Source organism: Lepidochelys olivacea, assembly GCF_965140295.1.
Source record: "Lepidochelys olivacea isolate rLepOli2 genome assembly, chromosome: 5".
In the NCBI taxonomy this organism is placed as follows: Eukaryota; Metazoa; Chordata; order Testudines; family Cheloniidae; genus Lepidochelys; species Lepidochelys olivacea.
The window spans coordinates 102,666,534-102,684,155 of NC_140415.1; the positions used below are offsets into that span (position 1 = coordinate 102,666,534).

General features: G+C 41.6%; 1 protein-coding gene across 1 annotated transcript in view; it reads right to left on the bottom strand.

Moving 5' to 3' along the window:
• PUM3 (pumilio RNA binding family member 3) overlaps window positions 1-14,864 on the bottom strand; it is a 39,874-nt gene extending 25,010 nt beyond the window's left edge. The window contains exons 1-10 of the mRNA XM_084629100.1: window positions 14,711-14,864; window positions 13,137-13,228; window positions 10,492-10,674; window positions 6,544-6,679; window positions 5,881-5,956; window positions 4,800-4,893; window positions 4,460-4,526; window positions 2,956-3,130; window positions 1,117-1,220; window positions 360-438 (exon numbers count right to left, since the gene is read on the bottom strand). Coding sequence (XP_084485226.1) covers window positions 360-438; window positions 1,117-1,220; window positions 2,956-3,130; window positions 4,460-4,526; window positions 4,800-4,893; window positions 5,881-5,956; window positions 6,544-6,679; window positions 10,492-10,674; window positions 13,137-13,218 — 996 coding nt within the window. The 5' untranslated portion in view covers window positions 13,219-13,228; window positions 14,711-14,864. The remainder of the gene's footprint in view (window positions 1-359; window positions 439-1,116; window positions 1,221-2,955; window positions 3,131-4,459; window positions 4,527-4,799; window positions 4,894-5,880; window positions 5,957-6,543; window positions 6,680-10,491; window positions 10,675-13,136; window positions 13,229-14,710) is intronic.
• Window positions 14,865-17,622: the final 2,758 nt, after the last annotated feature.

A 17,622-nucleotide genomic window follows, 5' to 3' on the forward strand; every position in this document is an offset into this window, starting at 1 on the left:
TGCAGCAAAATAAAAATAAGGATATCCTATCAATAAGATCCTTGTTTAAGGTTGTCACCTAAAACAAGATAAAGAGGCTTATCACCATAATTTTAATGTTTAATAACTTTTTGGTATTTGTTTCAGATCTCCAAAGCACAGAATCAAGAGTCAGGCCAGTGTTTCAGAAGGAAGGAATTAGTGAATTGGTACTTCAGGAAACCTAAACACAACACACAAAAAACCCAGCAAAAACACGTATGTGCTGAGTATCCCACCTAGTTCACTATCTGGGGCATTTAACAAAACTCTAGTTACTTAATAAAAATTACTGCAAGAAATTAAAACATTTATACTTAAGTCACTTTAGAAATACTTACAGATCTTTGTTTTGGGAGAGCATGGATGAAAAAGTCCAAAAATACTTTATGTACCAGTGAGTGCTTTATCACAGCCTCCCTGTGTATCAAGAGGAGTGGGGGGGGGGAAGACAAGAAAGTCACACACCCTTTCAAAACACACAATTTCATTTCCTCTGGTCTAACTGTAGCTAGCAGTTATCTGTCTTATGATGCAGAAAATATTAGGATGCTCTTTCAGTTCAGGAAGTCAGTCAGAGCGAGGAAGAGAAGTTGCCTCATTAGGGCTGCTGGTTGTATCAGCTAAGTGTCATAGACAAAGTATTCTTAGAGGCAACAACAAAAACAGTTCTTCTGAAGTGTGGAGGAGTCAATCAAGAACTGCACTTTTGCACACCTTGAGAGATGTTTTTCAAGAGACCATTGGGTCAGTCTGCCTGATTCTCCTTTATAAAGAAATACTAAGCTGCTTAATTCTGTAGGTTGTTTCCTTTTTTAAAAAGGCTGTAGTATAAAATATACCTGGAATTTTCAGAGTTTTTAATGAGAACTGCATGAATTGTCTTCTGATAGCCTAGTATGTGAGAAATATGTCATACACTGATTTAGAATTCCTCGTGGGTGGAATTACAGTCAGTCACTATGGCTGCAGTAGTAAATGTGGCTGAACAGGAAAGCAAACAGTATTTTTTGCACTGTGACCACAATATCCCCCCCTCCCCACACAATTTGCTCTGATTGTCATGTCTTGTCTTCAGAAAGTTATTTGCATCCTTACTTTTGTGCCACTGGGGTAAGAATCTGTTTCATTTCATCCATAATGGCCTCTTGCTTTTCAGGATGAGCCTCTAATACTTTGTCCAGTGTAGGGTGAACTGGGGACTGAAATGAAAACAACCCACACCAGGTTTAAATTACTGCTGCTTTTCAGGTTCTAAAGAAAAGTTTTCTTCATCATCCATTCACAATTTGAGAAGGAAAAACACCTCACAGTATATGCAACAACCTTCATATCTTAATTTAGTTTTGTGTGGGTTTAAACAAAATTAAGTTACACCATTTTAAAGATGCCTAAAACAGTTATAATTTAAAAACTAAACAAAAGCAAACAAACTGATCTACACTTCTACACTAACAACATATAATCCCAGATATTCATAACACTGTCAGGCATTACATGGGGAAATAAGAGACTCAGCCAAAGGCAACATGCTAAGTACATATATTGATGTGCCTTTCTCCCTTTAAGATTTCAAAGCATCAGTGCTAGGCATGGCAACACATCAGTTGAATTATAAATTACTATCCAACAGAACAGAAAGAGGAAACCTCCTGGAATTTTCCTATCCAAGACTATGCTGGTCCATCAAATATGAGAGACTTGACAGCCCATCAATTCACACTGGTAACTATTCCAAGGGAAGCTGCTCTTAGCAGAGCCAGCTGATAAGACAGATATTCCACTGACCAGCATCTCATTAAAAGGAAGGGGAAAAAAGAGTTGGAAGTCTTTATTAAGGAATATGCTATAAATCATTATGAAACCAAAGCTTTGAAGAACTCACATCTTGCAATATTAGGATTCTTGGCTTCAGAAGAAAGTGAAATGATTTTCCAGGTCAGTTGTTAAATCTGGTATCTGTACAGAGAATGGACTCCCACACCCTTAAGTCTGGAAACATTAGAATTCCTAATAAATCTTTTTATCCTGTGACACTTCATCCAGTGCTCCTTCTCTAACATGTACATTTGTTACTTTTGTTTCCACATTAGGATAAAGAGAGTAATTACTGCAATTTGAAAACATAAGGGCAAAAATACTGAATTTCAAACTAAGAACACACTCACAAATGTTGCACAGGCAATTGTGGGGGGGGGGGGAGGAGACGGAAGAGACAAAAAAAATGTATACTGCATGTTTAATTTATATCTTTAGGGTTCGTTTTATTCCCAGCTAACATTATGCATTCATAGCCAGGGGAAATTTTGCACATCTCTGATGATGCAGCAAAAGATTTTAGTAAAACAAATAAAAAGATGATTTGTCAAGGGAAAATAAATCCTATTGGCTCAGAAGACAAGTTGTTCTTAAAATTTAAATGTATCTGAATCAGAGTAGTAAATGCAAGTGGTAATTTTTCTTTATATTCAATATATTTGTGTCAGGAAGCAAACTCTCTCTCAAATGTTATTTTCTAAATGCTTGGCTAGTTTATGGTTGACTTTTTCCACTCCAGGTTAATTTACAGACTTCACATTGAACAATTAAAAGGTTACTTTTGTCACTTACATAATAGATTTGGTGTTGAATAGGATGATGGGGAAGACAGTTAAGTCAACGAGGGATGAGATTTTCAAAGGAGCCTGAGGGATTTGGGTGCCCAATTTATTTATGCTCCTTTGAAAAACCCCAGCCTAAGTTAAATGAAAGCAAAAACCCACTAATACATAATGGAAATGTGCTGTTAAACATGAATCTGAAACATGAAAAAACAAGTTTACAGGGGGGCCGTACTTCAGGACACAAATTAACTTAAGGATAGCAGATAAGGGAATGACACAGCAACATCATGAATAAAATATCATAGACAGAAGCGGAGGAAGGACCAAACGTTACCTTATAAACTTGGAACGTGTTCCCATAGAGCTCTTCTGCTAGCATGATCCTTTGCTCCAGGATGGCTTTATCATTGTATGCATATTCTACCACGGCAGATGCTTCAGAATGGCGGAGCATTTTTTTTACCTCACCTTTAAAGCTTTTAATTATTTCTGCAACTTGTGGTTTTGTTCTGTACCATGTGTAAAGATGGACACCGAGAGAGACAGGAGATTAGGGAAAAGGGATGGTATTAAATATATACATTTCCAAAAATAAAGCTGAGTGATTAAGTAGTAACACAGTAATACAACAAAGACAGGCATCTACACCTGGGACCTTAACCAAACACCTACTATGAAAATACAATTAGAAACTGAACAAAAAGCTCATGTCTATGGTGTTAACAGTAGCTCTGCCACTGAGTCTCCCTGAGCTTCTCACTAGCATCCACAGATACGAAGGGAGCCCATCGTCAGTTAATACTACTTCAAACGTCATTAACTGCAACTTAAAGTCTCTGCTTGGAAGTGTGTGCACAGAATAGATATGTTGACTTGGCGTGCTAACCATCTAAGTCATCTGGTGCCTATAGGTGGCTGTGTCTTGGATTCATCTAGGCATTCTCATCCAACCTTGTGTTTCTCTGTCAGCTCTGCAATAGCGTAGAAGCAGAGAGGGAAGGGTGTGGAGTACATGGGCCATGCCTACACTAAAGGTGTCATAGCTAGTCAGCATAACCTTGTGTGCAAATGCAGACTACAGAGATAGAAGGTGGTTTTCTGTCACTGTAGGAAACCTGCCCGAGTGATGATAGCTAAAGCAATGGAAGCATTCTTCCATCAACTTAGCTGCATCTACATCAGAAGTTAGGTCACCAGAGCTACATGGCTCAAGGCATGGATTTTTCACACCCATCAGCCCTATAGCTATGTCAACTTAAGTTTTAAGTCTAGACCAGGCCACAGCTAAGCTCCATAAACCTAGCTGATCTAGCTGAAGGGCACAGAAGAAAAAAATGGTCATTGACAATCTGTCCACCAGAGCAAGACAAGGACAGACAGAAAGCTCCTTGTTCCACAGTAGAGGTGCATGTTTATTTTAGGAGACTTCGGATAAACTCGGCGGCGGGGGCAGGAGAGGGGGAGACAAGACATTTTTCTGCACTACTGTAACCTTGACAAAGGGAAGGGTGTATCTTTGTAGGACTATATTATACACAAAAAAAGAGAAGGCTTTGAGTGTGGTTCCCCCCACCCTTTTTCACTTGTAGTCTTTTTTTTTTATTTGCTGTCCAGAATTTCTGAGAAAAGAGAGCCTACCCGGTGACAAGGGGACTGTATTATGGACAGCAGGTAGTTCGCAATCCTCATTCCCAAATACACTACCAAGATAATTTCACATGGAGGAGACAGCCTGGGCCAAACTACACAGATTAATAATAAAGAAGTACATTCACATTCCAAAATTAACAATATATGCAAGAAAAAAAAAAAGAACTGGTTTACTTCTTCATACCCACCCATACATAAGAAACTTCTTTACAATATTTCTGGAATATTTGGATTTGCTCAATTCTAGTAGGCTATCTGGAGAGGAAAAGAAAAAGAGCAGTTTTTATCACCCCTTGAAATCGCATGTTTGTTTACTTTCCTACAAAACAAAACTAAAAGCCATTGCTCAGTGACCTATTGCACCCAAGCAGGAATTAATTTATGAGAAAGTGACACCTAAAGAGAAAAAAGTAACTCAAACGTGTGTACCAACAGAGTTTTGGGAGGAAAGAAGTACATTAAGGAGAGCTACATTATACAAAACAGTGCCAACTTCCAAAGCAAATACAATATAAAAGGGAAAAATACCTTTTAATTCTTCAAACGTTTCTTGCCTTTGCTTGTCATTGCCATACCGAATGAAACACTGGATAACTCGAGTTGAGTCATGTGCAAATGCCATCTGTAACAAACATTTTTATTATCCCAGCTTTTTGCATGACATTACGTGGAAAAAGTTTATTTTAAACACATTTACTCTGTTAAGAGTATAGTTTTATGCAGCACATAAGGATACTCTGGGAAACAGATGCTATATAAATAAAATACATTATAAAGAAACAAATTTTAAAGTAAGTGTAGTTTTACTGGTTTTCATTGCTCCAGTATTTCTTTACCAAACATAGAATACAGTCAATACTGGCTACTGCAAGCAATGGAATGTTTTGTGATCATTTGTAAATAAGTACCAAAAATACTGAATATTTTATTGACTGGAATAGCCCCATGAGATGCACAGCCTGTTTTCTTGAGACTCTCACAGGGACAGCAGTCACGCAGTCTCACCCTAGCACATGACAATATGATCAGAATGCTCAATCTAACACAGCAGGCAGCACCAAGCAGCCACAATTTCAATTCACTTTAAAACCCAACAGTTGACTATGCTTCACTACACTACACAGCAAACATACACACCTAAAGAGTGAAGTTAAAAATAATGAGACTTTAGTATTGAAAATGTAATGGTAGAAATGTGCACCAGGGCATTAACTTTGTGTAGGTTTTTTAAAAGAATCAATCGCAAAAAATCCACTAAAAGTACAACTCTTACTGAAACTGCAAGTTAACCAAATTTAACCTACATCCAATGGGAATTTTACAGATTAGAATGCTGGTGGGCTAACAAGTCCCCTTTTAAATCAGCTGATCAGCAAAGTTTTCCTGGCACTATTATCCTAAAAGACTGGGAGCACAATTTCTTCATTCACTGAAACCTTGTTCTATATCTGGATATTTTCAATGTCCCCTGGAACTTCTGGATAAACAGGGTTGTACTGTATGGTTCACAAGGTCATTTAGTGCAACACACTTATTCACTATTCATAAAAAGGGGTTTATCAACTTGCCCACTTTGATTTTTAATTACGTTTGTTACTGTATTTCTTACAGTTTTAATTTTCCCCTGGAGCAATTTATGTAGTTCATTTATTAGCTTCTCTCGCTTCTTCTTGTCACAGTTTTTCCTACAAACAAAAACAGACAAGTAGGAGACTCTTAGATCAGAAAGCAGCTTTTTGGAAATACAAAAATAACTGGAAGTCATGAGCTACAAAGCAGGGCGGCCAAATTTTTTTTTTTTTTTTAAATGAGCTCCTGCAAGTCCACGTTTAGGTACCCATTTATGTAAGTTCTGGCCAGAAGCATAAGTATATTTCACTCACTCAGGATAAGGGCAGATTATAAAATTTCAAAGAGCCTCAACCAGTGAGACAAAGGTCCTAAGCATTTTACAGGATCAGGCCTCAAATTATCTTAATCTAAATGATCTCCCCTGAATTTATGCCCACTTATTATTATTGTACATTTTTACCAAGATCAACCCAGATGCCTCAAGACTATTTCTACCGTCAGTCATCAAAATGTAACTTGAGACCTCCAGAGAATTCTAATTCAAGATAATTAAATTATAATCTATTCATGGAATTTACGTGGGAGAAATACAAGCATACCCATTCATGAAGGTACCAAGACAGAATGAGCAACGCTTCACCACTGCATGAGTACTAATTAAAAAGAACTGTATGAAAGAAAACATAAGAGCCATTATTACCTTCTCACACTTTCCCATATCTGTTTTGATTTGATGATTACATCATAATTTGTTTTGTCATTAAGTTGTCTGCTCTGCTTTAATTCCTTCTTTTTCCTTTTTAAATCATTCCATTTAGGCTTCTTAGGTACAGACCCTGATGATAAAAACAAAACATTGTTTATAACGAAGTAATAGTCAACAGATTGGGAGGCAGATCCTCAACTGGTGTCCAATGAAATCAACAGAGCTATGACAACTGAAATGATCTGAAGATCCACCCCTGACTGCCTAGCTAGCTAATCTGAAAGGGTTAATACATACTGAACACTTTGGGTGGGATTCTCAAGGGGATTTGGATATACAACTAAAGAGTGCAGTTAGGCAAGACCAATATTTGGGTGCCAGTGGCATTCACAAAACCCCTGCTCAGCTGCTGTAGAAGCCTATGTTTTCACTGATAAAATCATGCCTAATTCCAGGTGGGATGGGGATTCACAACCTCCACCTATAGGTACTGATCCAATAAACGTGCTTAGAGGCTGCTTTAAAGCACATCTGTCTGACTGGGCTCTACACAAAATGAAGGATGTAGTGATGGTGGTCAGTATTTATTAGAGCAGGGACTGGTACCTTGTCTCCCACCTCCCAGGTATAGTCCGCAGCTCTCTGAATATCAAAGCATTCATACAAAGTGGAATGTCTTCAGTAGGACAGGTTGAGAGAGTTCCACTACAGAATACCCCAAAACTCATTTATTAGGGAACTCACCTAGGAGGTGGGAGACCTGGGTTTAAGTCCCTACTCCAACTCATCCAGTTGGCAAGTGGAGATGGTCTCCCACATGCTGGGCAAGCGTTCTAGCCGCTAGGCTATTGGGCTCTTCTTGAGCCCTGGCTGACGTGCCTACTCCAGGTGAGAGTTCACTGCTGTGAATCATGAGTGGAGAGAGGTGCCATCCCCTGGCCTGGATTTAAGCGCCTAACTCCTTTTGAGGAGCAGGGCTTAGACCATACCCCGTCCTCTGCATTTCCTATTGGATAGCTTGGTGACTCCACCATCAGCATGCTGACTTTTGTGAATCCCTCTTTTTACGCACCTAACTTTCCCCATGCATTGTATAAGGAATCTGGCTACCTAATTTTGGGTTCTGAATTCCGCAAGGAGGCAGGTAGTCTAATAGTTAGGCACTGTAATGCTCAGTTGTAGCTCCCTTCGTGAACTGCATCCTTGGTGACTTGCTAGGACTGGCAGCTTCTGCCTGGGAAATATCAGATATTGGAAGAGCAAGACAACTGCCAGATTATTCTGAAAGCTTTGACAAAGGATAGAGGTAAGTTAAAGTCTTAATAGGATGAATTCTGACCCAGAATGCACCTACAGCCCCTCTAGTAACTTTACATCAGAATATGGCTCAACATATCCCCCCTTCTCTCCTCACTCCCTATCCCCCAAAAAGTGGGAGAATTGAATTTTTTTTTTTACGAATATAACTTAAATCACAAATTTTTTGTGATATCTTAGATAACAAGGACTATATGCCCACAAAAATTAAACTTGGTGGGGTTCTTGCCTTTCACATTCTTGAGATAAACTATCAGAATTCAAAAATGTTGTGCTAGAAAAGAATACATTCCCAACTGCAAACACTACATCTGCCTCTGATCAATACCATTGGCACCCTCCTTTTATGATGGAATGTAGATAAAAAATAAACATTAAAAAGAGGAAAAACGTGAAACTAAAGGCCACAATCAGTTTCTGAACTGATGCCCTCTAATAAATAACAACTGTTCTTATACACAGATTTTGTCTTAAAATTTGTTCCTATTAACATGTTAATGTCTTTTACTGGAATCTGTTCAAGAGGTTTTCAAGTACGTAAAGCACTAGAGGGGAACAAAAAAAGATTCTCGACAGATGAGTTCATTTATAGATTTAAGTATACCAGCTCTAACAATTACTCACTGCAACTTTATATGTAAAGCCTTCTTGCATGTTTAATCCTTTCAGTCAGTGGGATTCATTAGGAGCTTTTACTATACAGTGGCTAAAGACTGCTGCACAGCAAGATTATTACTTTAAAAGGATTCTTCATATGAGATGTCATAAATGAACTTTAAGGTACAGAAAAAGTTGACTAATGTTTGCTTTTAGCTTTAATCATCTCGTAGCAAAATTAATCACTATATACAATACAGATTCCCCGAAGTGAAGAGTCAGGGGGCAAGGCATGCTAACTAGCACTGTGCAATTGAAGCCAAACAGAATGGATGAATTAAAAATTCATCTCTCAAGAATAAATTGTTTAACAGTTTAGCACTACACACTTCATTTTTCTCCAATATACCAACCCTTCCCTTTTTTAAAGGATTGTAATTTATGCAAGGTATTTTAGAATCAGTTTATTTTTTAAAAAATGAAGTGAGCAAATAAGAGAAAAGTTAACAGAAAACCGGTCAGTCTCTTGACATAGTTGGTGACAACTGAAGTTTTGCTTGAAATCTGAATGACTCCAGAGCAAGACTGGAGGCTTACAGTTGTTTTAAGATAAAATCCATTAAAAAAACAACATAACTCTGATTTAATTCGTCCACTACCTCTATTTCTGTACAGTTTTCAAAAAATACAAGTATTCCCCAAACTAAATCAAAGTTAAAACAGTGAAAAAACTTACAAAACAGAACTTTAATGTTATCGTATGAGCTTCCAGTTTCCCTCAATTATTAAGCCACACTTAATTTGTGACAGCCCTTTACATGCAGAACTGTACGTCTGCTGGGAAGCAGCAATCAAATGACAGCTCTCATTAAGAGACACCAGAACCAGAGAGTTATTAAACTATTAAAATAGTGACAAACTAAATATTTACTAAAAAGTGTCTGTATATGCACATACACAGAAAAATAAATTTATAAAAATGGAGAAACATCCAGTATATAACACAGATTTAACTGGTGAATAAATGCTACAGGCCTATAGACCAACAGTATAAATGGAGAATAAAAACCTTTGTTCTTCCAGTTTTGGCTACCATTGTTAGAAGCATGATAAAAGATAAAAACTCATGATTTTTACATTCTGATACCAACACCAGTGGTTAGTCAGCAGCTGGTGCTCTTGTACCAAAGGGGGAGTGGGGGGGTGTCTTTCCTCAAAAGGAGACCATCTCCAAATGGCCCCACTATTCATACTGTCTTTATTAGACCTGTGTAAAAGTAATCAGTAAGGTTGAAAGGCAGATGACAGAAAGAGTCACAGCTTTAATTTAGTCATGTAATACTTGAAGTTCTCTTTGTCACTACAAACTATTATGCATCAGTTTATGCCACCATATCAAGAAATTAGCCAATAGGTTTAGTTTACTGGTGGACTACCTACGTTAAACTGGAATTTTCACTGCTACAGACTGTGGGTCATGTGACTTGTCTAGTCATCAGTTTAAATTGGCGGAAATAACAGTTTCCATTGGAAGTCCAATAGAGTGCTATGGAGAAGCATTTTTTTTTTTATAGTTTTATTAGTATTAGAAATACCATGGAAGTTGGTGATAATATAGGAGGGTATTGAAAAGAGCAGTAAGACAATCCTCTTCTCCCTCTATATTTTCAGTGCAAGCAGCTTGGTTCCACATATATTTATGATCATGGCTATCTCAAAATTTCTACTATGGGGGTTCTCAGTACAACAGGTGCACAGGCATGACCTAGTTACTTATGCCTATGGTGATTACAACAGAGAATAGTCAACTCGTACAGTTAAAAAGTTTATTATACAATCTCACACAATTCAAGGCAATTATAGCATAGCCCTGATCCCTCTTAAATCTATTAACATATTTTAAAATATATATTGTTGAAAGAAAATAAGCTTCCATTTTATTTTAAGTAAGTATACTTTACAGAGGATATATCTCTTCTGAGAAAAAAGTAAAAAAACAAAACAAAACAAAAAACACAATATACTCACCACCCTCATTATCCTCCTGGAGTTTTCTCTTCCTACTGAACTTTTCTGGTTGCTGCTTACTCTTGAATTGTTTCACACTAGTCTTACCAAGTTTTTTGTTTCCTTTCTCAGACTTCTTGGATCTGAATTTAGGCTTTCCTTCTTCACCTCTTTTAGTATAAAACTTTTTTGGTGGACCAGAATCTATGCACAACAAAAAGAGAATTAGAACGGATATTATTTACAAGTTTCATTCACTATTAAAAGTTTTAATAATTATTTTTTAACAATTAGATTACATATGATACACCAAAATCCATGCATGTTGATACAGAATAAAAATTATTCAGATTCTGAAAAGCCCCAAGCATTCTTACATCTATAACAAAATTTTATATTCCTCCCACCTAGCCTTTTCATCATAGCCTTATGATCCCTCTCCTAGTTTTGCCCTAAATCCTCCATATAGATGTAATGCAATACCAATGGTGAAGAGAGGATAATTCTAAAGGAACAAAGGCTGCCTTATTTGTAGTAAGAGTTTCACTGCCTCCGACATCTAAGGCCCCAGTCCTGCAAACACTATTTGAAGAACAAAAGTAGTCTAATTGGTATAATGTGAATGGATGCACATTAGTTTCTCTCTGGCTTGTATCTGGTGGCTCTAGATACAAGACATGGTAATTGCTCACTCTTGGATGCTTAGAAAACTTCCACCAATGAAAGCAGCCAGGCATAAATGGCATAAAATGGCTAAATGTTTTGTGTGATGGTTGCAAAGCAAATTGTGGTCAACCAGCACACCTTCTCAACCAGGAGTGGGCAAAGTACGGCCTGCCAGCTGGAAGCAACCACCACCACGTTCCTGGGGGAGCGGGGGCAGAGAGCTCCGTGCGCTGCACTTGCCTGTGGGTACTCCCCCAAAGCTCCCATTGGCTGGGAACAGGGAACTGCGGCCAATGGGATTTTCGGGGGAGGTACCCACAGGCAAGTGCAGTGCACAAAGCTCTCTGCCCCTGCTCCCCCAGGGACGTGGTGCTGGCTGCTTCCTGGAGTGGCATGGGGCTGGGGCTGGGGCCAGGGCAGGCAAGGAGCCTGCCCTGGCGCGCGCTGCTGCCACCCCAGAGCTGCTCCAGGTAAGTGGTGCTGGGCCGGAACCTGCCCCCCTCCTGCCCCCCGCACCCCAACTCCCTGCTGCACCCCACACCCTTCCTGCTTCCCAACCTCCTGCCCTGAGCCCCCACTACATCTCGCACCCCAACTCCCTGCCCTGAGCCCCCAGCCTGCACCCCAACTCCCTGCCCTGAGCCCCCAGCTCCCTCCCACATCTGCACCCCTCCCCCCTGCCCTGAGCCCCTCCCACACTCTGCACCACTGCCCTAAGCCCCCACCTCACTGTGCACCCCCTCCTGCACCCCAACCCCCTTCCTTGAACTCCCTTATACACCCCGCACCTCTCCTCTGCCCCAACGCCTTGCCCTGAGCCCCTTCCTGCACACCGCACTCCCTCTCTCACCCCAACCCCTTGCCCCAGCCCTACATTCACAGCCCTGTAAGCAATTTCCGCACCCAGATGTGGCCCTTGGGCCAAAATGTTTGTCCACTCCTATTCTAAAGGGCCAGTTTGACACCAAGGACAGCAAAATACAGGAATACAACATGTATACATTTTAACAGAACAATTCCTCCTCTTTTCTGTTTATTAAAAGCCCCTAGAAAACACTTAAAATATCTGTGGTATTCAGGTAAGTGACAGCATAAATTGCCAGTAAGTAGGCACTTAGAACACTGCAAGAAAGTACAGCGATCTTACATACAACTCATCCTCTCAGCTGCACAATTAGGTTGTTTTGCTCCTTTTTTGTTTTTTTTTTAAACCGAGGCTATGCCTACACTGCGTACCTGTGCCGCTGTAAGGTCTCCTGTGTAGCCACTCTTTGCTGGCAAGAGAGAGCTCTCCTGCCAGGAAAATAAAACCACCCCCCAACAAGTGGCGGTAGCCAACAAAGAGCTGTCCACTCCAGCACTTTTCATCAGTAAAACTTTTGTCGGTCAGAGGGGTGGGGGTGTGTGTGTGTGGTGTGTGTGTGTTTTTTTCAGATGTATGCTTCCTGAACCTAATAAAGGACTCTGTTCTTGCCAATACTAAATTATTCATGTTATTTTCACAGTAAAACAGCTTTATATAATTAATCTGCCACCTGGTGAGAATACTGAATATTTTCCCCCTCACATTTAATACAAATAGGCAATGCACAAATGTGAAAGTGAAGAGACAAGCACTAGCTTGAGCTATAGTTCCCTGAAGTACCTCAATCCTATCTTATTGCAATTTTCTTATTCCAGTTGTGAGAGATTCTCTTAAGCAGAGAATGCAAAGTGACCATATTCTTCAGCATAGTTGGCAATTTGGAAGAACTTGGACTAAAAATGAGAACATTTTCGATTTTAACCCAATATAGTATTTTAGATCAGATTTTCAAAGCTGAAGGGTTTGCACCCTTAACTCACTTGCACCATCTCAGCTCATTTTCCAATATTATAGTTAAGGTATTGTTCATAAGATTAACCCACTTATACAAATGAATTTGAGTTTGTTGTACCTGTTGCATTCTCCACCCTTCAGTAAGAACAGTTTTATGAAATATTATTCTTTGCAGACTTACCATTGTCTTTTTTAAATTTATGTTTTCTTTGTGGTGCTTTTCCATTTTTCCCCATAAATTTCTTTTTACCTTTGGCTTCCATAGCAGCGACACTGAAATATAGAAAGAGAGGCACAACTTGTTGGAGACCATGAATGGATGCATCTGTTTTAGTTCAAGAGCATTATGACACCTCTAACTTAAAAAAAAAATCCTTTGTCATAAGCTATATGATAGAACTGACAAAAGAAAACAAATACTAAAAGATTGTGGCACTAATTCATAATTTTGTATCTCTAACTTTAAATTTATAATGAGAAAAGTATGTTTCCCATTTCTCTTGTAATCATTTGTGCATCTGATTACCAAACCAGGTTAACCAGGATTACAACTGCTTGACTAAGTATCCCATAATGTTCATATTCAATGCCATTCTCCCTCCTGCCAAAAATTCTCCATTTTTAACAGAAATGATAAAATGCTGTCACTAACTGAGAATTTTTGAATATTTTTGTATAACATCAGGCTGAACACGAAATGAATGCTATGTTTTATCACTGGGAAGTTCTGTTCTTCCGTTTTTTAGGGAAACATTATCTATTTTCACTCCTAAAGATCCAGAACCTGCTATTAGATGCAGAATGGGGGCAGAAGTAAAAGCAAATTGTATATGAAACCTTGTTTACTAAATGTTTATTATTTGTACGGTGCCCAAGAGTACAGTAGGTACCTGAAGGTCTCTGCCCTGAAGAGCACAGAATTAAGTTAAGACTAACAAATTAGGATAAATGCAAATAAGGAAGTGAGAATAGAACAAGGACACATAAATAAAGCCTCTTTATCCTGCAATCATTAATGTGTGCACTGAACTTTAAGCATGTGAGTAAGGTTAAGCACACAAGTGTTTGCAGGACTGGAGCCTAAAAAAGTACGACACACTTAGAATCATAGTAAGTACTTATTCTAAGCTCAAAAATAATACAGCCTCCCTCCCCCATCGAATCCAACCACTGAATCTGTCCAAACTAATCCTGTTGGGGCTGCTGCACAAAGCCCCGAGGAAGGGTGTGAAGGAGGAGAAGGCAGAGCCCTGCTGGACAGGTGCAGGAGGCCGTGCCCCGTACGTAGGGGGCGGCCCCGAAGAAGCCAGGCACGAACGGCGCCGAGCGGGGTATGAAGGCGCGGCGCGGGTGACAGACTCCAGCGCCTAAGGGCTTTGCGAGCGCGGAGGCAGAGCGTGAGGTCTGGGCTGTACCTGCCAGCCCCAGTTCACCCCCGCCCCGAGCTCGCTTCTGCGGGCCCGGGCGAGGCGCAGGAGTTCAGCGCCCACCGCACAGGCCCGCGGCGCGGCCTCACCCGCCAGACGGGCCAGGCGCAGCGCGTGGAGGAGTTTCTCAGCGGGCCCTGTCCCCTCACCCGCCCCCGCGAGGCGGGCACCCAGGGAGCCCCCACGGGCGACCCCAAGATCCCTCTAGCGCGGCCGGGCCGGGCCGGGCCGGGCCTAGCAGGGAGACCCACCCGCGACCCCCGCAACGGGCGGCTCCCCCCCGCCGCCGCCGCCGCCGGCCCCCCCTCGACCGCCGGCCCCCGCTCACCCAGACACGCGCGCGGCGCCGGCAGACTCCGCACGCAGCCCTGCTTCCCGGCTAGCGTGCTTGGGGGCGGGCGGGCGTCGCCGGAGCGTTCCCCATTGGCGAGCCCAGCGGAAGCAGCGCGACAGCGTCGGAGCGGGCTGCCGTAAAGCAGCAGCAAGGGCTGAGGCCACCACAGCCGGGGGGGCTGCGGGGCGTCCGCGCCAGGGCGGCGAGGCGAGGCCCGGCCCGGCCCGGCCCGCCCCGCTCCGCTCCGCTCCCGTGGGCCATAGGCGGGGTGCGAGTTCCCGGCCGGCCAGGGGCATGTTCTCAACGGGGGGCTCTTGGCTCCCTGTTCAGAAACGCGCCTCTTGAGGACACGCTGGGGCGGGGCTGCTGCTGCCTCCCCCCCCCCCCCGGGATAAAGTAGTAAAACAACCCAAGTGCGGGGAGCCTGTCTCCCAGCTTCCCACCTGCGCAGAGACACAGTCTCTGGCTTGGTTTTGTGCCCGTGGTTAGTGCCCGTCTGGTTCCGCTCACTGCATCCTCGCTCCCATCCCAGGTGTCGCTTTGGGCCTGCCCGGGAGCTGACCTGAGGCTGGGTCTCTTTGCCCTGGATGGTTCGAAGAACCCTTTGAACATCGCCATTAAACCACAGAGTATTTTCCTGTTGCAAGGTGTGCGGTGTTGCAGTGGGCCTGTGATGGGCAGTGCTGGCCTACATGCAAAACCTAAGGAGTTTAATTTCCTCACATTTGACTTCAGGTTCTTTTTGTCTAGGTTTCTCTTTAAAAATAAATCTCCTCTAAAAGATCACTGTTTGAAAGTGCTCAGGTCTGGTGCAGCTCCTCCCATGATAGTGCTGAAGTTAATTATAGTGTAGTGGGTCACCTCAGGTTTTGAACCAGCTGTTGCGTGATACTTAAAGTGAGAGTGGGCTTTTCCCCTTGAGTGTTCCAAAACTAGCACTTCCAGGAGCAATATTCAAGTTAGTGAAAAGCTGCTTCTTTAAAACGTGTCCCATATATAATATGTGGGAAGATAAAGTTACTCATGCAGTTTTAGATTTTAGCTACTTCTTTGATTTCCCTGAACCTTGTATACTTAGTATCTTTTGACTGATCAGGAGGCCACTGCTAAAGTATATCTGTATTATTATGATGCAGGGATTTGTATTTATAGGTTTTGAGCTATAAAGCCATCAATGGGCCTATAAAGTCCGTGCATCTCTAAGCCCACCCCCTACCCCCTTTGTGCCATTCTGCCACAGTTACAATAAGTGGCCCCCTTGTTTTAAAAGAAAGAGTTGCTAGCAGGGCATTCTCCTGAACTTTGGAATTCACTCACCCACTTAAGGCTAGGTCTTCATCCCCAGCTCCAGCTGTTTTGTGTTGCAAAGCAGTTGGTAAGCTACCTTAAAGATGTAATTAAGGATTCCCCTACACCAGCCTATCATCCTGAACATGTAGAGGTGGGGAAAGTCTGTGAGTGAGAGAGAGATTTTGGTCCCTGGTTATCTCAGGGTGGGATGGAAAGGTAGCTTAGAGTTACCTTCCCCACCCCATGCTTAGCACAACTCAACATTTAGCTCTCATTTCAAAATAACCCAGATCTGTTGGCCAGAAGGACACAATGAAAAGTTTATCTTCCCTCTTTCCCCAAGACTGAGATTGTACACTGAGGTTTGGGAATTGTGGCTGAGAGGAACGTTTTATTCTCTTCCTAGTTTTATGGAGGCTTCTGCCTTTATTTTTGTTTGTATTACTTTGTTTATATTTTTAATATATGGCAAAGGCATTTAGAGCTCTGCTTTGGAGAAGGCTATAGACTACTGTAACTGTATATTATCCAGGATAAAAGAAGTAGGTGATAAAGAAATGCATCCCACACTTAAGAGAAGAAGAAAATAAGTTGTATAGCAAGCAGATATTTCCCCAGTTTTACTGAATTTTTTTGTTTTACAGATTCACCAATATTTTCATTTTAAAAATAGATTTCCAGTCCAGAGGTAAGAGAAATTAATAGAGGAGATAGTGATGGGACTAGGGTCCAGCTCTCCGCCTTCTGAAATCAATGGCCAAAAAACACCAAGCCCACCATTTAATTCAAGAGCTGCAGGCTTGGGGCTACAGCAGTAGTTAAGTATAATATTAGAAATGGATGTACTGTAAAATGATTAGTAGTAGTTATGTAATATCACAGATTTGCATACCACTTTACAAACAGAGCTGTCTTGCAATCCACAGATATGTGAAACAAGTAATTTTTTTTCAATGAACATTTGCTTCAAAAAGTGTATACTTCTGCCTCTAAAATTAAAAATGTGTATTCTCTGGATACCTGCTGACACAGCTCCCAGTTGAGTGCCCCCCTCTCAGCTATTCACTAGACTTTCGTGAGGGGAATCCAAATCTCTGGATTGCTAGCTGTATGAAGTCTCCAGAGTCTGACTGGATCCCAACCACAGCCCCGTCTTGTGGTCTCTAGATATACTCTCAGAGCACAGAGCCTCTGTCTGCCACCCTTTCTAGAGAGCTGGAATCTGTTCCCAAGGCTCAGTGCTGACCCTGCAGCCTTCCTCATAGCTTAAATACACCCTTTCACAGAACTCCACCCAAGGGTGTGAGCCTTCTGGGTTACAGTTTAACTCTCGTGGGAGGCATATGGTAGTTGTGAAGTTTTGTAGTGTTGTCCTGGGAGGGACCTTTGTCAAGTGACATCCTGCTCAGTCTCCTCAAGTGATCACTGATCCTTGCCAGATGACTTTGTTAGCCAAAGTGACCTCTCCCCTGACAAACCAGTTCTGGACAGAAGCCAGCTTTAGAGTGCTTCCTTCTTGACTAGAGAACAATCGAGATTTAACAATCCTGTATTGCTAGGCCTTTGCCACTACCCCTATTGGAATTTCAGTCCAAAATGGAGGCAAAAAAATAACA